Genomic DNA, 24,927 nt, shown 5'->3' on the forward strand with positions numbered 1-24,927 from the left:
CCATGTTGATGACCCCCAACTACACCTCCCTTCTGGAGAACCTGAACATCAGCCTCACCCAACTGGTTACCAAACACACACACACAAAGTGGGACACAAACTCAAATCCATGGACACTTAATGCTACGGAATCAAATTCAGCCACGTCACAGAATTCGCCTGGACCGACCACATCATCATTCACTTCACTATGTCCGACACTCCGCACACCATCCTCAAGCTTCACAGCTCCTCACACCTCATGGGGAAAAGTAATGGAGAAAGTGGACACAGGCCCTAGGCACCACCCATACCCAAGCTTTATTAGAACTAGACTACGACATCGATAACTTCTCCACATGGATCACCAAATGCACTGACAGTCGCCCAGATCAAACCAGCAAAAGCCAACAAAACCTCAAAAAAAAAAAAAAGCCAGCTGGTACCCCCTGGAGCTCAGAACCGCCAAGCACAACTGTTACCGACTTGAGAGGCGCGCAAAAGGAACCCCGCCGACAGAGGCGCTCACAAAGCTACCCTCAGCAACTACCAGCAGGGGATCCAGGAAGCTAGGAGAACAGCCATCACAGCCCACATCGATAACAGCAGCCACAAAAGAATTCTTTGAAAACGTCAATGAGTTCTCCAACCCAGCCACAGAAAACACAATCCACCCCTCAAGAACTCTGCAACACCCTCTCGGACTACTTCCACAGCAAGACTGCCACTACCTACAACAACCCAACCCACTGCTCTCAACAACCCTGACCAACCAGCACATACCAGCCGAATGATCACCACTTGGTCTCTGCTCACCACTCAGACAACCACAGCCATGTCATCCCTTCACTCCAGTGCACCCACTGACCCCTGCCCCCCACAGTCTTTTGAACCTCGGAACTGACCCGATCAGCACAGAACTCACCAGCATCATCTATAACTTCATCACCACAGTAGCCTTCCTGGTCAGATGGAAACAGGCAGAGGTCAGACCCCCCTCCTAAAAATACCCTCTGTTAAAAGCAGCAACAAACTCAAAAATAAAGAAATAAATAAACCCATCTCCCTGCTCCCTTACCGGGTACCAAACATACTAGTGAAGGTCGTTTAACAGCTTACCGAATACCTGGAACAAAACCATGCATTTGGCACCACCCAATCAGGATTCCGTGCCACCACAGCACTGAGACCACCCTGATCGCTGCCACAGATGACATCAGAATCCTCCTAGACTTCAAGGAGAATGTGGCCCTGATCCTCCTCGACCTCTCTGCCGCTTTCAACACTTTCCTACCACACCCTCATCAACACAATCTACATCAACAAAAGGCCCTCAAGTGGATCGCCTCTCTCCTCACAGGACACACACACAGCTGCATCTCTTCACCCCCAAACCCAAGAACATCTTATGGGATGTACCAAAATGATCATCCCTCAGCCCCACCTTGTTCAACACCTAAGATTCTCTCTCTCTCTCCCCCTACCCCCCCCCCCCACAAGACATCAGATCCCCTCCACCACCAGAATCAACTTCTGCGACACCAAGGCCAAAGTAGTCAACAGGATGAGAGACAACTGCCTTAAACTCAACTCCAAGACAGAAATACTGATCTTCTTGAACACCAAAACCCGTATGGTGGCCAGCAGTACTCTGACAAACACTAACACCTACGGACCATGCACGCAACCTAGGCATCATTCCCAACAGAAAATCGGACCATGACACGACAAGTCTACTCAGTCACATCCTCCTACTTCCTCGCCCTTCCACACTCTGCAGAATCTTCAGATGGATCCCAGTCAACATCAGAAAGACCATCACTCAGGCCCTGGTCACCAGCCGCCTGGACTACAGCAATGCCCTCTACGCCGGCATCTCTACTCAGCTCCTCAAAAGACTCCAGACCATTCAGAATGCTACAGCCAGACTCATCCTGGACCTCCCCAAACAAACCCACACCGCCACCCACCTCAAACCTCCACAGGTTCCCCTTCTAGAAGAGATGCCAGTTCAAGAGCCTCAACTACAAAGCTCTGCACGATTAAGGACCAGCCTACATCAACCAATGACTAAACTTCCACCTACCCGCATGACACCTGCGCTCCTCAATAGCCTGTGCACCTGTATCAGTCGCAGTGGACGCCGCTCCTTCTCCTACATCACCACCAAGACCTGGGAAGACCTACCTCTCCATCTTCCAACAGGACGCTCCCTGGTACACGTCCAAAGGAAACTCTAGACCTGGCTCTTCGACAGGACGTCACTCCCACAGTGCTCATATACCCCTAGGGGTGACAGTGCTGTGCTACACAAATGCTGATTGACTGATAAACTGTATGGTAGAAAAATATATAATCAACTGACACCAGCCTATCTAGATGTTTTTTCCCTTAGCTGGGAGAAAATATTGCTATTGAACATAAAACTCAGCTTACCTGTGCAATTTCTTCTGGCGTTGTGACAGGTTTCGACTGCTTTTTCAGTTCTGCTATAACCGCATCAACTGCCAGCATTACCCCTGAAAAAGATAAATATTAAGAATCTACACACTAAATCTAATAAAATCACTCCAAATCATTAAATACAAATCATTTGAATTAAATAAAAATAAAACCTAAATTACAAAAAAAGGATAGGATAAAGAGAGGCAAGACAAAATGTCAGTAATTTCCAGTTGGCTAGGCAGTGAATTTGAAAACACCCCAAAATTAATCTTGTACCACATTCAATAGAGCAAACAGGATAAACTTGCTGCGTACACAAAGTGAGCCACAAACAAATTAAAGGAAGACAGAATCTAAGTTTGAGGTTGCTGTAATAGAAGATATATAGTAACCATAGAATACAGCAAGTCTGAGGAAAACATTTGGTTAAATAATAAAATACAGGATTTGAAAAAGGCATGAAGCTCATAACTGCATTGACGCATGCAGGGCTTGTGCATGTGCAGCATTCATCAAGCAAAGGTGTACTGTGGATCTGCAGGGCTTAGCATCCAAAGATTCAGCAAACAATGAAGGGCATAAGGAGTCAAGGTAGAGGCCCGGGTGAGAATTTGTTGATCAAGTATATGAATTATGTTTTCCCCCCTCCCCACCCCCAGATAATGTAATGCCTAGTTTACTTACAAGTAAAGTCACAACAGAAATGGGACCCTGGTGCTCAAAGCAACTTTAAATGGCTGAACTAGATCCCATCAGTGAGTGAAGGTCAGACTAGCCTGCATCCCACAATTGTAATCACAATCAGAATTTGCCAGTGGACACTTAAGCCGGCCGTAAGGCGAAAACATTCCTTCTTATCGGTGGAACAAGATAGGGATAGACTCCAGGCGGTACAGGGTTGTTGTTTGCGGAAACTCTGAAAAAAGCAGCCTGTCCCTGCAATTTCCCTGAGGCATCAGGAGTGGTTGCTCATCTGCACATGAAGGGGCAATGGAGCTAACCAACGTGCCTCTCAAGTAAGAGTAAATATGTGGGTGCTGTTACTCCCAGACTCCGCTCCCAGACCCGACTCTTTCCTCATTTCATGAAGGCCATCGGAGCAGTTTCCATCCTTAGCCCTTGGGGCCTATCATGATTCCCCGTCAAGAGGTCTTGCATTTCCCCATTGTCCTTCAGATCCTGCCTTTGCCCCTCAGCTTGAGAGCCCACCTGGAACAGAGCTGATGATCACACTGGCCCATACACTTGCATCTCCGCTCTTTTGAATCTTTTAACCTGCCCATTAGGCCTTCTTGTTCTTTTTTTATTTCCCCTCTGGCCCCGTGGTTTGAACTTTGTTTTCGCCTTCTGCTACTCATCGGGTATGATCCGGTAAACTCTTTCTTCCCCTGGGGCTTTTCATTCATCCGCCTCAGCTCTCAATGAGCAGTAGTTGGCATTAGGTCAGTAGTATTAGCACTAACCTTTCAAGAAAGCAGAGGAGGCAAGATGCAGTTCTAACTGAGAGCCATCTTCAAGAACCAAGGTGATTGCCTGGTCAAAGTCTGACTCCAGACTAGTTTTCTCCTCTCTCCTCAGCTTCTCTGCCACACTTGCTGCAAACCTTCACATTAGACCCATCCCGTTCAGTCCCCTTCTGTTCAATTTCATCTCTTGCCAACCACCTTCCTTTTCATCCTCTTAACTAGCATTCCATCTGATGTATGCTCTTAGTGTCCCGCTATGGTTTTCCCTTTTTGAGGCAAGGAATGGTTATATGGAATCAATTGTAAGACTTGGTGAACCCTGTGAGCCACATACATATTACGTTGTCAGAAACTGCACAGATCACTTCTGTTATTCGTAATATTGCATCCAGAGGTGCAGCTGGTGCACAAGAATTGGGGCCCAGAAGTCTGAGTAGCAATCTACACCCCAATTATAGCCATGTTTACTACGAAGGCAAAGGATGGGATTGAGGGGGGTCATTTTCCATGCTGGTCTTTGGTCGAACGCATCCTTCAAAGGCCACTGCTTTGGTCTTTGTATCTTGTCTGTATAACACTGGGTTTGTTCTACGTAGTGCTTTTAGTGGGGGGGCCCTATGATTTTGTGTAAGCCTAAGTGCTAAAGGACATGGCGTCAGAGCACTATCACATTGTAAAGGCACGGAGGATACATGGGAATTTCATGATGCAAGCAACTGCTAGGCAAAGTTTATGACAACCTTCTAGGAACATGGGATCTGGTGTCTGAAAAGTCATACAGGCAGGGTGGGATGTTTCCTTTTATAATAACAAAAGTAATCTTTTATGCTATACTGATTTGTATAGTGTACTAATCACCTGAAAGGGTATTCAGGCGCTTCAGCAGGTGCGAGGTGCCCAAAGTGCTTATACGAAGAACTAGGTCTTCAAGCTTCTTGTGGAACTCAAGAAGTGAGGAGGTGGAAGCTCGGATGTGTTGGTGTAGTAAAGTGCCCCTTTTTGCATGGTTGCACCCCTTTTTTGCCTAATGTTGATGCTCTTTGACTGAGTGTGCCCTGGGTTCCTGACAACCAGGTACCCAGGGCCTAGGTTTATTCCCTAAAGTGTACTGTTGCAAAACCCAATTGACAACTCATTGGCCACATGCAAGTCCCTTGTAAAAGGTACTGTAGGTAACAAGGGCACTGTGACCAGGGAATGCCTCTAAGGGCTGCAGCACTTATTGTGCCACTTTTAGAGGCCCTGTACCTTAACACACACATACTGCTATTGTAAGCTGCGTGTTTTGGTGCAGACCAAAGTGAAGAGTTGACATGGCACACATCCCTGTGTGTATAAACTGTGAAAGGGTGGATATGTGAACTCCTATTTATTTCTTCTAAACTTGAATGCATATCTAAACTCTAATTATTATTGCGTGCTACGCTTGACTTTGCCCTTGCCTGGCATGTACTGTAATGTGAAAGTGGTCATGCACTTTAACAGGCGACCTGATCTCAAACGTGCACAGCGTATTGGGTTAAATGCTAACTTTGATTTCTAGTTGTCCGGTAAAAAATACATTTTTAGTCACATTGTTTTCCTTTTCAATTTTAGCAATTTAGTCAACATTGCATTATTTGTATTCAACCTGCAATCAATTTCTATTAATGCAATTCTAAATACATTTGTTAATTCAATGATATTTACAATATTGTTTTTCTCGCTGCAATTACAGATTTTGAAATTAGGCCAAATGCATTTCGGGACTGTGCGTCCATTCGTCAGGGGCGAACCTGTAAATGAGTTCATTAAGTTTGTGCCTTGCTTTTCGAGGTACATATGCAAAAACCATCTGTCGTAAGAGTTGCAATCCTAGGCATTATTTCCGTACCATGTGTACATCGGTGCATATATTGCATTAACCATCTGCCGTTAATAATGCGATTAAACAGAGGCATTATTTCCATACCATGTGTGCATCAGTAAATATATTAAAACATCTTTCATTGCAAATACGATGTGAACTCAGTCATGATTATATGCACATCAAATGCATGCATATATTGCTTTTTAGAAGATTACTATTGTTTACATACACTGTATAGGACAGGTCAGATGTCAATATCTAGCCTGCATGATTCTATTATCCTGTATGCATATAATGACCCGCCCTTAGCGTTAGTAAAAGTTTAACTAATTTGCTGTTGTACCTAAAACAGTGTGAGCATTCTTTATGCAATTGTAAGACAGCTAAACGAAGCTGCGAGAACATGAATCTATGGTGTACAGGACGGTATCTTACCGCTATGCTATGAAAAATTTGCTCCCTTGAGGAGGTTTCCTTGTGACCCGATAACGTGTCTAGGTTCTTCCTAAAAACACTTTTCTCTGGGATATGCAGCTTCTTTCTGTTACTTCGTCCCTGTGAGTTTCTGTCCGTAAAGCACAGGATTAATTGGCAAATGCCGGTGTCTATGCTCCGGGATACATTACTACAACATACAAGTCTTACCGTGTGACTGTTTTTAACCCCTTGCATGCTCATGACGGAATGGTTCCGTCATCAGCGTCGGTGCTCCCGTGCTGATGACGGAACATTTCCGTCATGAGCCAATACGGTTTTAAACCCTTCAGCACTGCAGCGAAATTCGCGCAGCACTGAAGGGGTTAATATCTCCCGATTTTTAATTTTGTAAGGGTACTTGTGCTCAACTTCCGCTTGATATGCTGGTTGTCACCTGTAATGCGTATGTAATCAGAAGTTATAAGTTGCCCTATTCACGAAATTGTTTTCCGAATCGGGCTATGAATTCAACTTAATCTTACCGAGTTGTGAGGTCCCGCACGCTTCTCACAGTCTACGACAACGCACCTGTGCAGTCAAAGATGTACGCTTTTCTCCCCTTGAGAGCTTGGAGGTTCATGTCTATAGAAACAATAGTAGTTGGGCAAATTAAAAAGTTGCCGTCCTTAAAAATGTGCAATGTTAGTAATTTTAATCTCCCTTATTCTTACCTCCTATTAATGTCAATGTTTCCGACTAGCGGTGGCTGTGCGTTATCTTCACACAAGATGTTCTATTCGAACGTTGTATCGCTAAAACGTCCCATATATGCGTGCGAGATAAGCGCCATCTTGGGTGTAGTTTAATGTTTATAAATAAATCTGAATTTAAATTTTATCCATGCATGGTTGGTGAAAAAAGCGTTCCTGATAATGTCAACCATGAACTGTGTCTACAATGTTCATTTACATATTAAATTATTTAAATGTCATGCCGGTACACGTAAATATTTTAAGTTTAAGCGCCATCTTGGATTGGGTAGAGGTACTTTCAATTTAGCTATAACTTTATAGACCCTCGTTCATCATTATTATCAAAGCACCTAAAGAATTAGGGGCATTTCATGCATTAGTGGACCTATGACTTATGTATGTTAATGTATATTATAGACGTTGGAAATATTAGGAGACATATAACTCATGTTATATATGTATGTGAATCGTGTACGTCACCTTCAAACTCCATACTACCATTTACTTTCTCTAGTGTGTTCAAGTTCAAGGCCCCAACTGACACTGATAAAATTAGAGACTTCGGACATGTTTACAAATAATCTTATTTTCTCATTTAGAAATGCATATGCATATTTACATATCTGCTAAAGGATTACTTTACTGGCATTGTGTGAGAGATACATCATCATTAGTTACATATGGATATTTGCTGGTCATATAAAAGATTATTTAATTGACATATTGTGTTAGACACTAGTGGTGTACACTTTGCGGTCTATCTCCTGTGAGAATTATTAACAATAGGGCAGTTATTGTGTCCAGACTATGTATGCCTACAGTGTTATGTTCATAATGCCTTATATAGTGGTTTTTACTTTATTAATGTGGTTGAGATTATAAGAAGCATGACATGTCAAGTTTATCGTTGAGCCCTGTCGGCATCATAGTGTTCAATTTCCTGATCCAATAAATTTTCCTTTGTAGGAGTAATTTCGATTTGTCAATTCCGCCTCTTATTGGAACGTGCTCTATGATTTGAAATTTTATTTGCGATATGTTATGCCGGGCTTGTTACCAACGTTCGGCCAAACTGGAGGTTGTATTTTTGTTCTGGATTCTACTTCTATGTTCGGTTAGTCTGGTTTTCATTTTCCGGTCTGTTTTGCCAATGTATAATAGTCCGCATAGGCATTTGATGGAATATACCATGCGTGTGGAGTTGCAATCCAGTGCTTCTTGGAGTTTAATTTGTTCTCCTGTCCTGGGATGCAGTAATGTCTCTCTGCTGATTACATTATTGCAATGGATGCAATTTCTGCATTTGAAAGTTCCTCTTTTCGTCAGTTTCCTTATGCTGTTTTTTTTTTTTTTTTTTTTTTTTTTGAGTATCTCTGATGTTACGCCCTCTTTTAAATGCAAATAGCGGGGATTGGCAGGGTCCACGAAGGGAAAGCTTCAATGGCTTGCCCCCAACCATTTGCTGCTCCCAGTAACTCTCCCCCTCCCTCTCACTAACCCCCTGCCTCCCCACCATGAGTCCAGGGGTTCCCTAAATGTGTACTGATCTCAATGTAAAACCTAAAGTGCTCCATTAGTGGTAGTGTGGGCAAGCAGCCTAAGGCCTAACACAGAGGAGTGAAAGACATTTATTGAACAACAGTGATAAATAATGGACACACGACTCAAGGAGGAGATCCAGACCACTTTTATAAAATTATACTTGTTTGTACTTTATTTTAAGACCCAGGTCTTCATAATCTGGCAAGTTAATTTTTAATTAAAAATACTTTTCACTTTGGAAAAAGTTTCTCAGTTTCAGTTTTTCACACAGTACAATGTTATCTTATGGGGAAAACAATATTGCGGTTATACAGGTAAATGTTCAACTTACAATCTCAGTCTTCAGAGCCAAACGTCAGCATGGGCCAGGGGTCTGGAAAGTACCAACATTGCACCACCAGCGGCACAGGGGCGGCCAGATACAGTGGTCAAAATCTGAGTTCGACCCAATAATTTACAATGGAGACAGGGAGTGAGGGCGGGGACTGGTACCACACCGCTAGCAGGTAAGTAAATCAGTTGCAGGAGCAAATGTTTGGTGGTTAGCTTAATCACAAGTGGGGGGGGGGGGCACAAAGCAGCAACAAACATTCAACACCAGCGGCACAGGGGCAAACAAGTGCACTGTGCAAATTAGACGCTGGGCGTCCATGCTTTCCAATGAGGATTTTGACGGAAAAAGAGGCTGCAGGCATGGCACCGGAGGTTGCAAGAGGGAGACCAGTGACAGCAGAGTTAAATTTGGATGTAGAGGGTCGTAGGTGCACCGTCGGCTCAGTTCACCAAAGCCCAGGAGCTTTGGGTACAGGGGTGCCTTTCGACGTCAGTCTTATCGGCGCCAGTCACTGAGCCTCTGGATTCACACTGCAGGCGCAGTCGTGGAAACAGGCGAGGATCACCAGGGAGTCTTCACTGCACAGGCGAACCTTTCTGACTCAGGCCGTGAGCGTCTGGTGCAGGGTGGGCAGGAGACCCGGATCCGCCTGGATCCGGAATCTTTGGAGGACGTTTCTTCTGGACAGGTCCACTGAGCTCGAGAAATTGGAGTCTTTATTGAAGGCAACAGTCCTCCCCTGTTGCAGGACAGGTCGCAGGTTCGTCAAAGCTGGAGACAGGCATTTGTCTTCTGGCTTCTGCTGCAGGCTGTCTTCTTTCTTCTTAGGTAGTCGCAGATCTGAAGGTCAGGTCTGGGGCAGCCACCCAAATACTCAATTTAGGAAGCGTTTTAAGAGTAGCAGGTAGTGCCAATTGGCAACTTATCTGGGGGTGACTACACCCTCAATTATGCCACCCTCCTGTGGGATGGGGCGGAGGCCTAGCACTGATTGGAGGGGTCCCCCCATCTTCAAGTTGGTGGGACTGGAAGGTGTGCTTCACCTCGCTCCCCCCCCCCACCCCCTCCCCCCATCTTCTCCGATTTTCCCACCTCTGCCAACCTCTCCCCTCTCTTTTTTAAATTTTCCCGCACCAAGTGGAGGTGTGAACCAGAGGCTGCCATCTGCTCCTAGCAGCAGAGGCTGGGGGTCGCATTACAAGCGGCAGGCCTTTGTAGCTTCCCTTCTTTGAGCACTAGCCCATCCGGATGGAGACGGCATGAAGCCTATGCCCAGGCTGTGCATGGTTTATGGTCCCAGAGAGCAGGGGCTCTCTACCCAGGGGTCCAGAAACATGTCTGGTGGTGGCTGGCCGCCTACAGACAAACACCAGGGTTGTTAGGGATTCGGGGGTCACCTCTGAGGTGCCCTATGGGTGCATGGTACAATAAATTCCACACTGGCATCAGTGTGGGTTGATTGAAAGAGAAGTTTGGTACCAAACACTCCTGTATTCAGTGAAGCCATCATGCCACTGGGAAACTCTAGCTGTCGAGTTACCAGCCCATGTACTCTCTATGGCTTCACTGGCACTTACAAAATTAGGAAATGGTGCCCAATTTCGTAAGGGCATATCTGCTCATGCAAATATGCCCTCACCTGTACTATAGTGCACCCTGCCGTAGGGATGTGAGGCCTGTTAGAGGGGTGACTTACCTACGCTGCCAGGCAGTGCTAGCAGGGATGGCACCCAGCCAAGGTGCCATGTCGACATGGTTTTCTCCCTCACTGGTGCATGCAGGCTTCAAGGGCAGTATCATGGTCCCATTGAGGAGGGGGGGGTCCCAAGGTACCCCCAGGAATTATACATGGAGAATTACCAATTGGGAGTTTAAGGGAAAGAGCACTGCACAGGGGACGTGGTTGGCAAGGAATCTGTGCACTAAATTTGAAACCACACTCTAGGAATCTGGCTCTGTTTATACTATACCAACGTCAGGTATAGTGTGCACACAGTCCAGTGGAACCACAAAGGTAGGCAGAGGTAAAGTTTAATAGAACCTCACTCTCTATTTGTGGTAGTGTGGACGAGCAGTAAGGCAGTATCATAGTACAGTGGTAAGCATGTTATACACACTCAGTCAGCAATTGAATTCACACACTCAAAGACTGAACTTCAGACCAATTATTTTTGTATAAAAATATTCTTTTATTTATTTCCTAGAACCAAGCAAGCCTAGCACAGGTAAGTGATAAGTACTTTGCAGTAAATATTCAGACAACAGTTTGGATTGAAATTGTAAATATACTTATTGATTGCAGTAGTGTTACTGATAATGCAATGCTTTGCAGAATACAGTACATATACTTTGTATAGGATTTGGAGTAAAATTACAAACTAGTAACTTTTGAGATTCATTTTCTTACACAGTGCAGTATACCTAGATACTACTCTGGGACATTTCCTGTAAACAGGCTAGTAAAATCGTTTGTTAGGTAGTATAATTTCTTTAGGTTTTTAAATTCCACATGTATAAACTTTTCCAAGAAAAAGAGTAAATGTTATCTTATGGAGGAAAATAGGGTTATCGGTTTTAGGGTAAGTATTCGGTAGTAGGAGTTGAGGTTCTGGGGGTAGACACAGGAGTCCCCCAGGGTCAGGGATGCACTCTTGTTACACCCCCAGCAGCCCCGAGGGTGGCCGGGTGCAGAGTGCTGAGGCTAAAGGTTTTCCAAAAACAGGATAGGGGGCCTCAGGTTGGGGACTGTTGATGAACAGGCCACTTGGTTGTGGGAGCAAATCTCCTTGACTTTAGCTCAGGGCAAATGGGGAAACAAAGTAGCACCAAAGGTGCACCTCAGCGGCACTAGGGTGGCCAGGTGCAGGGTGCTCTTTTGACATCAGGCACCCTGTCTGCAATGGGGAACCACCAGTTCGCAAAGGCACTGCAGGCTCGGGACGAAGGTCTTCTGGGTGCAACCTCCAGTTTGCAAAGGCACTGCAGGCTCGGGACGAAGGTCTTCTGGGTGCAACCACCACTTCGAGAGGTAAGTTGGGATGTTGGAGGTAGTTTAGGCACAGTCGTTTTGGCCATCCAAGGCCGTGGAGTGCAGAGGTGATCCAGGACACCCCCACGCCGCACGGCTCACCAGCTGTAGCGCGTCTGCCCCAGCGCCACAGGTTCGTCCCTGGCCTCGGTGCCCCCGCTGCTGCTCGTTTCTTTCTTCGCCGCTGTTCCCTCATTGTGTATATTGCCCTCATTATAGGTATTTACTGACTGTACTTCTTCATTCTGTAATAGTTTTTTTGTGCCTCCTTTAGGACTGTAACCCCTGGTGTGCCCCTTCCCCGCCGCTGCTCCCTCACGGCCCCGCCCCCTTTTCTTCTGTAAACCCCATTGTCCGCCCCCCGCTCCTGCCTCCCAACTGCTCCTCCCTCCCACTTCGCCTCATATGGAGCCCGCGCGGCGTTCACGTATGCTAAAGGCAAGCCCGACCGCGCCTAGCGCCGGAACCCCCTGGTCCTTGACGTTGCCATCGCACCCGACCAACCTACGATGCCGCCACCCTCCACGTACTCAACACCGGCCAGAACCCCGCTTGCCACCGAGCTACCCCAAAACGCACCCACAGACCCTTCACCTGCCAAACCTGCCAATTCACCTGCCTCCGAACCAGCACCGCACCCGCAAAGCCGAGCACCAGCAACAACCACCTCAAGTGCATCCTGCTCAACACCCGCTCCGTCCACAGGCACGCCGTCGAACTCTGGAACCTGCACGACACATCACCAGATGTCGCCTTCCTCACAGAAACCTGGATGAACGCCTCCTCAGCCCCCGACAGAAACACCATCCGCATCACAACCAACTCCGACAACACCCTCACCGCCGCCGAACACCTTCACTTTCAGATACACACCGACCCCAAGACCACCCTCAGAGGCACGCTCATCTACAGACCCCCCGGACCACACACACAATTCAGCGAAGCCATCGCAGACTTCATCAGTACGCACGCCCTCACCTCCACAGACTACATCCTCCTAGGGGACCTCAACTTCCACCTGGAGAACAACAAGGACCGCAACACCGCGCCCTGCTGGACAACCTCGGACTCAAGCAGCTGGTAAACACCCCCACCCACTACGCCGGCCATACACTTGACCCCATCTTCTCCTCCAGCAAACACATCTCCTTCAGCCACTCCACCGGACAGATCACAGATGCGTCCACTTCAACTTCAGAAGAACCACGACCCACCACCACCACCCGCAACAGGTTCCCCACAGAAGCTGGAGCAAGATCACCGCCGACCAGCTCACCACCACCCTCAGCCAGAACACGCCACCAACACGACAGACACCAGCGAAGCAGCCCGCAACCTCACACAGTGGCTCACCAACTGCGCCGACGAACTAGCACCACTGAAGAACCCTCCCAGCAGAAAGAAAGCCTCCTGGTTCACCAACGACCTCAAGAACTCCAAGAAAACCTGCCGCACCCTCAAGAAAGCCTGGCGCGCGACCAGACAGCAGAACACATGACAGCCCTCAAGAACGCCACCCACAAACACCACCAGCTGATCCGCACCACCAAGAAGACCGCATTCAAAGAACGACTGGACAACACCACCCACAACAGCAAGGAACTCTTCAGCATCGTTAAGGAGCTCTCCAACCCCAGCGCCTGCAACAACGACATCACACCCTCGCAAGACCTCTGCGACTCACTCGCCTCGTTCTTTCACCGAAAGATCGCCGACATACACAACAGCTTCGGCGCACAAACTACGCACCCAACCACCGAACCAGCGCCCCCAACCACCGCCCTCTGCACCTGGACCCTTGTCAGCACCGAAGACACCACCCGCCTGATGAACACCATCCACTCTGGATCCCCCACCGACCCCTGCCCTCACCACATCTTCAACAAAGCCGACTCCATCATCGCACCCCTACTCCGGATCATCATCAACAGCTCCTTCGCATCCGCCACCTTCCCGGAGAGCTGGAAACATGCCGAGCTGAGCGCCCTCCTGAAGAAACCCACCGCGGACCCCACGGACCTCAAGAACTTCCGCCCCATCTCGCTCCTCCCCTTTCCAGCCAAAGTCATCGAGAAGACCGTCAACAGACAACTCTCCGCCTTCCTCGAGACCAACGAATCCCTCGACCCCTCACAGTCCGGTTTCCGAGCAAACCACAGCCCCGAGACCGCCCTCATCGCAGCTACCGACATCAGGTCCCTGCTCGACAACGGGGAAACTGCTGCCCTCATCCTCCTGGACCTCTCAGCAGCCTTCGACACCATATGCCACCGCACCCTGATACAGCGCCTCAGCAACACCGGAATCAAAGGAGCGGCACTGGAGTGGATCATCTCATTCCTCGCCGGAAGAACCCAGAGAGTCCGCCTCCCCCCGTTCCGATCGGCAGCCACCGAAGTCATCTGCGGCGTTCCGCAAGGATCCTCACTCAGCCCCACCCTCTTCAACGTCTACATGAGCCCTCTCGCAGCCATCGCTCGCCAACACAACCTTCACATCATCTCCTACGCCGACGACACCCAGCTGATCCTCTCCCTCACCAACGACCCCCCCTCCGCCAAAGCAAACCTCCAGGAAGGAATGAAAGACGTCGCGGAATGGATGAAGATCAGCCGTCTGAAACTGAACTCAGACAAGACGGAAGTCCTCATCCTCGGACCATCTCCTTCTGCCTGGGACGACTTCTGGTGGCCCCATGCCCTGGGCACCGCACCCAAGCCAACGGACCACGCACGCAACCTGGGCTTCATCCTGGACTCCTCCCTCACTATGACCAAGCAAGTCAACGCCGTCTCGTCCACCTGCTTCAACACCCTGCGCGTGCTCCGAAAGATCTTCCGATGGATCCCCACCAAAACCAGGAAGACGGTCACCCAGGCCCTCGTCACCAACCGTCTGGACTACGGGAACACCCTCTACGCTGGAACCACAGCCAAACTCCAGAAAAGACTCCCGCGCATTCAGAACGCCTCAGCACGACTCATCCTGGACATCCCTCGCCACAGCCACTTCTCTGCCCACCTGAAAGACCTGCACTGGCTCCCCGTTAGCAAGAGGATCACGTTCAGACTCCTCACCCACGCACACAAGGCTCTCCACGACGAGGGCCCGAAGTACCTCATCAGCCGCCTCACCTTCTACACACCCACCCGCCAGCTCCGATCCGCCAGCCTCGCCGCAGTCCCACGATTTCGGAAATCCACCGTCTGAGGAAGATCCTTCTCCTACCTGGCAGCCAAGACATGCAACTCCCTCCCCACTCGCCTACGGCTGACCCCGGACCATCTCGCCTTCAGGAAACAACTCAAGACCTGGCTGTTCGAGCGGTAGCGACCCCCCCCCCCCCTCAAGCGCCTTGAGACCCTTGCGGGCGAGTAGCGTGCTATACAGATTTCAGTGATTGAAGGTGCCTTTTATGGTTGGATCTTCTTTCCAACTCCTGGATGCGGTTGGGAGGGGGCCTTCAGGTTTTAGGCTGCAGGCGTCGGCTGGAGGCAGGTCAGGGGTCGCCGGATCTAGAGTCAGGATCGCCGGGGATACCTCCTCGTTGTGTTTGCCTACTCTAGCTCGGGCCGTGGACGGCAGGTGCAGAGTGGTGTGGGTTCGCTGTGTCTGGCCGGAGCCAGAGGTTGGAGATGATCAAATCCGGTGTTCATGGGAGACACAGTCTTTGTGGTTGAAGGCAGGCAGGTCCTCCGGAGTTTGAGGTTGCTGGCTGCAGGACACTCCGGGATTTCGCAGGAGCAGGTCCAAGGTGGCCAACAGGCCAGTAGGGCTGGGACCAAGTCAGTGGGCATCTTCCTCTTGTTCGCTTCGGCACGGCTGTTCAGTCCTTCTTTCTTTGTAGTTTCTTCTGGTCTGGGGAAGCAAGGTTCAGGGGCGGCCCTAAAAACTAGTTTTAGGGGCGTTACATGTAGGCAAAAGGTCGGGACCAAAGGGCCTCTTCCCTGGGGTGGATACACCCCTTATCATGCCACCCTCCTGTGGGAGGGGGGCATAATAAGCCTTTCCCTGGTTGGCTGAGTACACCCATCAGCAAGATGGCGGGGACTGAGGGTTGTGCTTCACCTCTCCCACCTGAGGTGTGGAGATGGCAGAGGTGGGCCCACCGCTTTTCCTCACTTGTTTTTCCCGACTGTTCTCCCGTCCATGGTGGAGGGTCAGAACCAGTGGGGACAAGTGGCCTGGGGAAGCTCACAAAGGTGACAAGCCTTTGAAGCTTCCCCTTTGTGGACCCTGCCCATGGGGGGAGGGAGGGGGGGGGGGGGAAGAGGTTTGGCACCTCGTCCAAGAATGTGCACGGTTTCAGGACCCCCGAGAGGAGCAGGTTCTCGACCCAGGGGTCCAGAAACAGGTCTGAAAGCAGCCATTCAGCCTGGACACTAGTGGTAGGTTAGTTTTCAGGAGGCATCCCTAAGAAACCCTCTGTCTGCATTTTTCATTAAATCCCACACTGGCATCAGTGTGGGTTTAATGTGCTGAGAAGTTGGATACCAAACTTCTCAGTGTAGTCATTATGGTGCTGTGGAGTTCGTAAAGACAAACTCCCAGCACCATATACTCTTAATGGCTGCACTGCACATACAATGTCGAAGAATGGACTTCGACACTAGGGGTACAGGGATCATGCACCTGTACCCTCACCACTGGTCTAGTGCACCCAGCTAGAGGGGTGACTGGTCCATGCCAGAGGAGTGAGTTGTGTGTGCCATGTCGACTTCCCTTTGCACCAAAACATGCAGCCTGCCAAGGCAGTGTGAGTGTGAAGGTACAGGACCTCTAAGGGTGGCACTAAGTGCTGCAGCTCTTAGAGGCATTCTCTGGTCATAGTGCCCTGGGTACAATTTACAAGGGGCTGGCCTGTGGACAGAGATGCCAATTGGGTTTAGGCTTCAAATGCAGTTTTGGGAAGAACATAGTCCCTGGGTACCTGGTTAGCATGAACCCTGGGAACACTCAGTCAAACCACATCAGCAAAAAGTGGGGGCAACCATACAGAAAGAGGGCACTTTCTCCCACACATCAAAACCAGGCAAAACGTGGGGGGGCTAACCATGCAAAATAGGCAATTTCTCACATGGCTCATGTAATTCATTTAGAGACTAGGTGGGGTGGGGGAGAAGGGGGTTAAGGAGATTTCTTTACAAGAAAAGTACATTTCAGTAGGCGTTTGTCTCTTGGGTAAGTTTTTTTTTTTTTAAACAATATCACACCCCTTCAGAGAGCTAGAATCTAAAAGTCATGGTCCAGGTCATTATTGTAATCTCTTCTGCCAATTCCTCAGTTTACCAGGCTGTTTTTAAAGCAGAGACCTTCACGCAGCCTCATTGATACTATACAAGCAATAAAATACTAGCAGACAGGACAAATGGAAATATATCTAATTATCCAAAAGTACCTATACCTCAACTAAGGAATACAGCCAGGTGCAATAGTACCAACGACTGCTGGTACTGTTAGGTTCTCCTGTAGCTAAGACTTCTTGATCCTTGGACATACCATTCGAGGTTGAGCACAAGCACAGTCCAATTGTGAAACCCATTAACCTAAAATCAAAAAGATTCTGAATGTTCGTTCTGCAGCAGGAATGCAACCCCTCACAAAGCCTCACCAAATTCTGCAATAGCTTCTACAGTTCGCATCTCTTGGACTCAAAAACTCTTCAATGGAAGTCCATGTTGCTGCAACTTCCGGCTTAAAATAACCTCCATCTTTAATAACCCGCATTACTAAAGAATAAATACAGTTATTCTGATTGCTTCTGTTATTTTCTCTTTCATCAATACAGTACATGCACAATTGATATAAAATTCCTGAAAGGCAAAACCGAGTTGCTGTTAACCAAGGCTTCAACTGTATCTCAAATAAATGTTGAATGGAACCAAAATGTGCTTGTTAACCCCACAGTTGAGCCACCACAAACTATCCAATGAATCTAGGAACAAGTTTTCAGATGGAACCCATTTGAAAGAAAAACGAATTGGCACAAAACTGTTCAGCATTCTTCCCAAATCCACCAAACGTTTCATATAAAATGCCTAAAATGTTACTGGAGCAGGATATAGACATACTGTAAATGAGGGCAGGATATAGATATTCCATACCAAAAACGCACTCCATCTCCTGGAATGTGTAATCAGGTCCAACCACTGTGCTTAGTTGAAAAACTTCTTTAATGTGGCAGGAGTAGCAGCATTATGAGTTTCGACTCCACGGAGTCTTAGTCATATGCAAATGTCGTATAACCACCACCTGATCTAATTTAAGTCCAGTATTATAACAAGCATTTGCAATGCAATAGGTCTCGCATTTACACGAGTTTAAGCTATTGGCATTGTAAATGACAATTCCTTTTATAAATAAAAGGCAATGTAATTTACAATGCCAATAGCTTAACTTGTGTAAATGCGAGACCTATTGCATTGCAAATGCATGTTTAAGTGTAAAACTAAGCACAGCGCCGCTTCAAGGACACCACTCTCAGCTTCTATTTTTTTAACTTTAACACTGAGCACGGTGTCCTTGAAGCGGGCGCCGCGCTCCGGGTTAAAGTTAAAAAAAAAAAAAAAAAAGAAGAAACTGAGGGCGGTGTCCTTGAAGCGAGGCCGCGCTTTTAACACACCGATGTGCTCAAAATTGCTAAGGAATGCGTCTCACTGTGATGAAAAATGGCGAGTTCATGTGAAAAAATGTGGTGTAAGGACGAGTGGGGAAATACAATGTGCAAACATGCCAGGTTCGTCCTAAAGGAAACAATGAGGTAGTGAATGAAAATAAACATCTAAAACGTGTTTTTGCTCAATATATGATCGCAAACGTGGCACATGCGAGTCTGAGCAATGTTCCACAGTGCGAGGTGCCAAGAGTGACTTAGTACCGATTCAGGTAATATATCGAAGATGTATGAAGGCAGTACTGGACCCACAGAGTGAGAAACACCAGGAGTTGAATCATGCTATCGGCGCTTACCTCAAAGTGCAGTTGTTAAAGTGTACAGAAGTACGAAGTTGTGACCAGCTCTTTGTTGGTACCATTGGCGTGTTCTCGGTGGAAACGGAAGACGCGCAGCAATTAGTAAAAGAAAAGTCATGAAAGTAACAAGCTCTCGGCATTGCAGTTCAGTTCCGAAAACGAGGCCTGACACGCAAAAGGGATTTCCGGCCGGGAGAAAGGAGAGGCGTGACACGCACTGAAGGGGCGGAGAAACAACGGAGCGGGCTGCGGAGTCTGGTCTGACACGGAGGGACAGGACGAGAGGAGCCCGGGGGGGGGGGGGGGCGTTGGGGCACTTTGACGGTGCCAGCCCCCCCCCCGTGATAGAAGCCCTGCTTGTGCCCGGTGAGCGGGGTTGGGTGGGGGATGGCTGTATCTGTGCCGTTAATGCGTGCGAGGGAAGCGAGTTAGGGAAGCGAGTTAGTCTGCGCAAGCGCAGCTTAGACGCTCGCTCCCGAGGTGAAATCTGACAGAGTGAAAGCGCGCGTCTGATTGCTGTCCACTCTCCTAAATACGGGCAGCATAAGTTGTCGAGCTGATGCATTCATGCTTCGCATGAATGCCACATCAGCTCGACCTAAAAAAGTGAGGGACAAAGTACACACTTTTAAAACGGCAATTCAAAAGGCGCAAGGTGCGACTGCAATTCATATGCAAGTTCACATTAATCATTGCAAACAGTCATTATTTCTTGATGTAAGGATAAATCCATGTTAGTTCTTTTTTCGCATCATTATTAATTTGTGCAATGCTTATAATTCCTCCTGTGTATTACTGAACCACAGTTCCAACAATGGCTTATTTTGGCAAAACGAGTACATGCGTCCCAGTCGTCTCCGAGTTTTCATACCTTCAATCCTTTGTCTAAGTAAGGTTCTGTAGTTTTTGTGCCTTTAAAGGAATAATTTCATGTATGGCAGAGATTAAAGCACAACACAAAGTCGAGGCATAAGCTGGCAAACCTTTGATGAAAAATAGCTTGTCTGCCTTCCTTTCTTCCAAGCAGGCACAGAGTATAGGCATTGCGGGAACGGTGGTTCAGTAATACACAAGGAATTCTAAGCATTGCGCAAATTAATAATGATGCGAAAAACTATCATGGATTTATACGTATATCTAACAAGAAATAATAATGACTGTTCATGTTTGCAATGCTTAAAGTTAACTTACATATGAATTGCAATTTGAAACTGTACTTTGTCCCTCGTCACTTTTTTTTTTTAAATACCGGACATAAATTAGATCAGGTGGTGGTTATACAACATTTGCATACGGCTAAAACTCAGTGGAGTCGAAACGCGTAATGCTACTACTCCGGCCAACATTAAAGAGGTTTTTCAACTAAGCACAGTGTTTGAGCCCGATGACATTCCAGGAGGTGGAGTGCGTTTTTCGTTTGGATTATATAGAGGAAAGACACTCCTTAACAGGCCCCGATCTGTGAGGCCTTGTGTGTCACAGTTCATTTATATGTTTCAAAATAGAAGGAAGACTTCTCCAACAGAGTCCAGGTACATCTTAAGAGAGGATTGTAATTCATGGCTATTAGAAGGAAGACTTCTCCAACTGAGTCCAGGTACATCTTAAGAGAGGATTGACATCCATGGCTATTTTCTTCTGTTGAAAAACCAAAGGTGGTGATGGACGGAGCGTTGACAATACAAACACTCACCCCCAGTCAACTGATCTGGGTTTAATCCATCACCGTTCTTTAGCTCACTCCGCCACCCCAGTTCAGACATGGCCATATGCAAATCAGTCTGACCCTGTGCTCACTTTGCCACTGGAATCAAGCAAGCCGGGCTGAAGACGGCTGAAATGCCAGAAACCGGTCCTCGGTAGTTTGTTTCCGGTCCAGGGAAGGCATGGCTTGGCAGTTCGGGCTGGACTGTTCCCATGAGGCACAGGGTCAGACCGATTTGCATATAGCCATGTAAGAACTGGGGTGGCAGAGTGGGCTAAAGAACGGTGATGGATTAAACCCAGATCAGTTGACCGGGGGTGAGTGCTTGTATTGAAAACGCTCCGTCCATCATTTCCTTTAGTTTTTCTATTTTCTTCTGTAGTCATGACATTCCTTTCTCCAATAGGCACTTACAAAGAAGTGACTTGGGGTCATGTCATACCTGGAGTCTGAACGTCCAGACCAGTCACCGCTGGACGTTAGGAAGTGTTCAGAAACCATCTTCATTAAGTTGAGTGAGGCATCCAAGGAAAAGAAACTGTAGATAAGCTATCAATCAATCAGAACATTTATAGAGCGCACTACTCACCCGTGGGGGTCTCATGGTGCTGAAGGGGGGGTGCTGCTATTGCTCGAATAGCCAGGTCTTGAGGTGTTTCCTGAAGGTGAGATGGTCCTGGGTCAGTCGTAGGTGGGCGTGGAGGGAGTTCCACGTGTTGGCAGCTAGGTAGGAAAACTATCTTCCTCCGGTGGTGGTTCTGTGAATCCGTGGGACGGTGGCGAGGCTAGGGGAGCGGAGCTGGCGGGTTGGAATGTAGAATGTGAGGCGGTTGTTGAGGTATTCGGGGCCCATGTCGTGTACGAGGAGTCTGAACGTGATCCTTTTGCTGACGGGGAGCCAGTGCAGGTCTCTCAGGTGGGCAGATATGTGGCTGTGGCGAGGGATGTCGAGGATGAGTCGTGCGGATGCGTTCTGTATGCGCTGGGGTCTTTTCTGAAGTTTGGCTGTGGTTCCTGCGTATAAGGCGTTCCCGTAGTCCAGTCGGCTGGCGACGAGGGCCTGGGTGACCGTCTTTCTGGTCTCGGTGGGGATCCACCTGAAGATCCTTCAGAGCATGCGCAGGGTGTTGAAGCATGAGGATGAGATGGCGTTGACTTGCTTGGTCATCGTGAGAGAGGAGTCCAGGATGAATCCCAGGTTGCGTGTGTGGTCCGTGGGTGTCGGTGCGGTGCCCAGCGCTGTGGGCCACCAGGAGTCGTCCCATGCGGATGGGGATGGTCCGAGGAGGATCTCCGTTTTGTCGGAGTTCAGTTTCAGACAGCTGAGCTTCATCCATTCCGCGACGTCTTTCATTTCTTCCTGGAGGTTAATTTTGGCGGTGGGTGAGTCTTTGGTGAGGGAGATTATAAGCTGGGTGTCGTCGGCATAGGAGATGATGTGGAGGTTGTGTTTGCATGCGATGGTGGAGAGGTGGCTCATGTAGATATTGAAGAGGGTTGGGCTGAGCGACAAACATTGGGGTACGCCACAGATCTCGGTGGCTGCGGAGCGGGAGGGAGGCGGACTCTTTGGGTTCTGTCAGAGAGGAAAGAGATGATCCAGTCCAGGGCTTTTCCTTGGATCCCAGCGTTGTGGAGGCAGGTTATTAGGGTGCGATGGCAGACGGTATCAAAAGGCGGCTGAGAGATCTAGCAGGATGATGGCGGTTGTTTCCCCGTTGTCAAGCAGGGTCCGGATGTCGTCAGTGGCTGTAATGAGGGCGGTCTCGGTGCTGTGGTTGGCTCGAAATCCGGACTGGGATGGGTCGAAGGAGTCATTTGCCTCTAGGAATGCGGTCAGCTGTTGACCATTTTCTCAAGGACTTTAGCAGGGAAGGGAAGAAGGGAGATGGGGCGGAAGTTCTTGAGGTCTTTCGGGTCTGCTGTGGGTTTCTTCAGTAGGACGTTGATCTCTGCATGTTTCCAGCTCTCTGGGAAGGTGGCGGACGTGAAGGAGTCGTTTATGATGTTCCGGAGGTGGGGTGCGATGATGGTGTCGGCTTTGTTGAAGATGTGGTGCGGGCATGGGTCGGAGGGAGAGCCGGAGTGGATGGTGTTCATGACTTAGGTGGTGTCTTCCGTGCTTATGGGAGTCCAAGCGCTGAGGGTGATGGTAGGGGGTGTTGGTTCGGTGGCTGGAGGCAGAGTCTGGGCGCCAAAGTTGTCATGTATATCGGCGATCTTGCGGTGAAAGAACGTGGCGAGGGAGTTGCAGAGGTCTTGAGACGGTGTGATGTCGTTGCTGCTGGCGCTTGGGTTGGAGAGCTCTTTTACGATGCTGAAGAGTTCTTTACGGTTGTGTATGTTGTTGTCCAGCCGCTCTTTGAACGATGTCTTTTTGGTGGTGCGGATCAGCTGGTGGTGTTTGCGAGTGGTGGTCTTGAGGGCTGTCAGGTTTTCTGTCGTCTGTTCGTGGCACCTGGTTTTCTCGAGGGTTCGGCAGGATTTCTTCGATTGGCTTTCCTGTTGCCGGGCTTGCCGGAGGGTTCTTCAGTGGTGCAAGGGCATCGGTGCAGTTGGTGATCCACTGTGTGAGTTTGTGGGCTGCGTCGTTGGTGTCAGCAGTGTCGATTGGTGGGTTCTGGCTCAGTGATGTGGTTAGCTAGTCTGTGGTGACTTTGCCCCAGCATCTGTGGGGGATCTGTTGCGGGCGGTGGTGGGATGTGGTCTTCGTAAAGGTGAAATGGATGCAGCTGTGGTCGGTCCAGTGTAGTCCGGTGGAGTGGCTGAAGGTAACGTGGCCGCTGGCAGAGAAGATGGGGGTCGAGCGTGTGGCTGGCGTAGTGGGTGGGGGTTTTTACCAGTTGCTTGAGTCCGAGGGAGGCGAGGTTGTCGAGTAGGGTGGTGGTGATGTTGTTCTCCAGGTGTAGTTTCAGGTCCCCTAGGAGGATGTAGTCTGATGAGGCGAGGGCATGCGGGCTGATTAAGTCGGCGATGTCTTCACTGAATTGTGTGCGTTGGCCCGGGGTCTGTAGATGAGGGTTCCTCTGAGGGTGCTTTTGGGGTCGGTATGGATCTGGAAATGTAGGTGTTAGGCAGTAGTGAGGGTGTCTTCGCAGTTGGTCGCGACGCTGATGGTGTTCCTGTAGATGATGGCGCTTCATCCTCCGGTTTGGTTGACGCGGTCCTTCCGGGTGATCTTGTAGCCGTCCGGGATGGCTATGTCGATGTCTGGGGCTGAGGAGGCGTTAATCCAGGTTTCCGTGAGGAAGGCGACGTCCGGTGCTGTTGTATCGAGGAGGTCCCAGAGTTCGACGGCGTGCTTGTGAACGGTGCGGGTGTCGAGTAGGATACACTGGAGGTGGTTGTTGTTGCCTGATCCAGAGGGTGGGGTGCAGGTTCAGAGGCAGGTGCATTTGTAGGCTTGGCAGGTGAAGGGTCCGTGGGTGCACTTCAGGGTGGCTTGGTAGCAGGCAAGCAGTCGGCCGGTGTTGAGTGCGTGGAGGGCGGCGGTATCGTATCTCAGTCGGGTATCTTGGCTTCGGTGGGGGCCAGGGGTTCCGACGCTGGGCGCGGTCCAGGCGCAGACGGGCTTGCCTTTGGCGCGCCCGCTGCGCGGCCTCCATATGAGGGGCTGTGGGAGGGAGGAGCAGCTGGAAGCGGGGCGGCTGATGGGGAACCAGGGGGGTGGGGTCGCAGGGGACGCAGCGGCGGGAAGCGCGAGGCGGGAGAGGGTGACACAGAAGGCAAGAAAGGGGGTAGGGGGGAGAGAAGGGTCACAAGTGGGCACAATAACAATACGGAGTAGAGAAATGGAGATAAAGATACAGGCAGGCAGATAAAGATACAGGCAGAACAAGCAAATCAAACCCAAGTAAAAAACAGACCGCGGAGATGGAGGTAGCAGTCAGGGCACAGCGTGAAGCGGCGGCGGGGCAGCGGCACAGGAGGACCATGTGGCGGCTGAGGGGATCGACCTACTTGGTGGCAGGGTCAAGCGTCGCTAACATACTCTAAAACTAAACAACAAAAGCCTAACTAAGGAAATTTCTTACAAGCATCGTGATAATATATTAAGGGGGGAAAAAAATAGTCTACACCCTGGTCTCACTGGGAATCAGAACCTGAACACCTTTTATGTTTAAGTTGTCAGAGTGCAACCACACAATTCTTTTATAGAGGACGTTATACACCTCCGCTACTTTTTTTAAACAATGTAAATAAAAGCCCTTATTTACCAACTTGATTATACTTAATGTCTCAGGAATGAGGTATTGTGTTTGAGTTAGGAAAGGCAAAAGTTATTAATTTGCTATACAAACGTTTCCCAGTCCCCATTTCACTGGGCACAACACCTCAATATAAAAAGTGATTTTGCTGAAGAAATCGTAAACATGAAACTGAAAAATAAATATGGAGGCACTTTACTTATACCATGAAAAAGAAGGGTGTGAAGGAG

General features: G+C 48.9%; 1 protein-coding gene across 2 annotated transcripts in view; it reads right to left on the reverse strand.

Annotated features, from left to right (window-relative positions):
• HSPD1 (heat shock protein family D (Hsp60) member 1) overlaps window positions 1–24,927 on the reverse strand; it is a 171,373-nt gene that overhangs the window by 127,327 nt on the left and 19,119 nt on the right. For both annotated transcript variants that reach the window (XR_013608662.1, XM_078680438.1), the window contains exon 4: window positions 2,416–2,498. Coding sequence is in view for 1 of the 2 variants with exons in the window: in XM_078680438.1 (XP_078536564.1) it covers window positions 2,416–2,498 (83 nt within the window). In the remaining variant the exon portion in view is untranslated. The remainder of the gene's footprint in view (window positions 1–2,415; window positions 2,499–24,927) is intronic.

This window comes from Lissotriton helveticus, chromosome 3_1 (genome assembly GCF_964261635.1).
Source record: "Lissotriton helveticus chromosome 3_1, aLisHel1.1, whole genome shotgun sequence".
Taxonomy (NCBI): domain Eukaryota; kingdom Metazoa; phylum Chordata; class Amphibia; order Caudata; family Salamandridae; genus Lissotriton; species Lissotriton helveticus.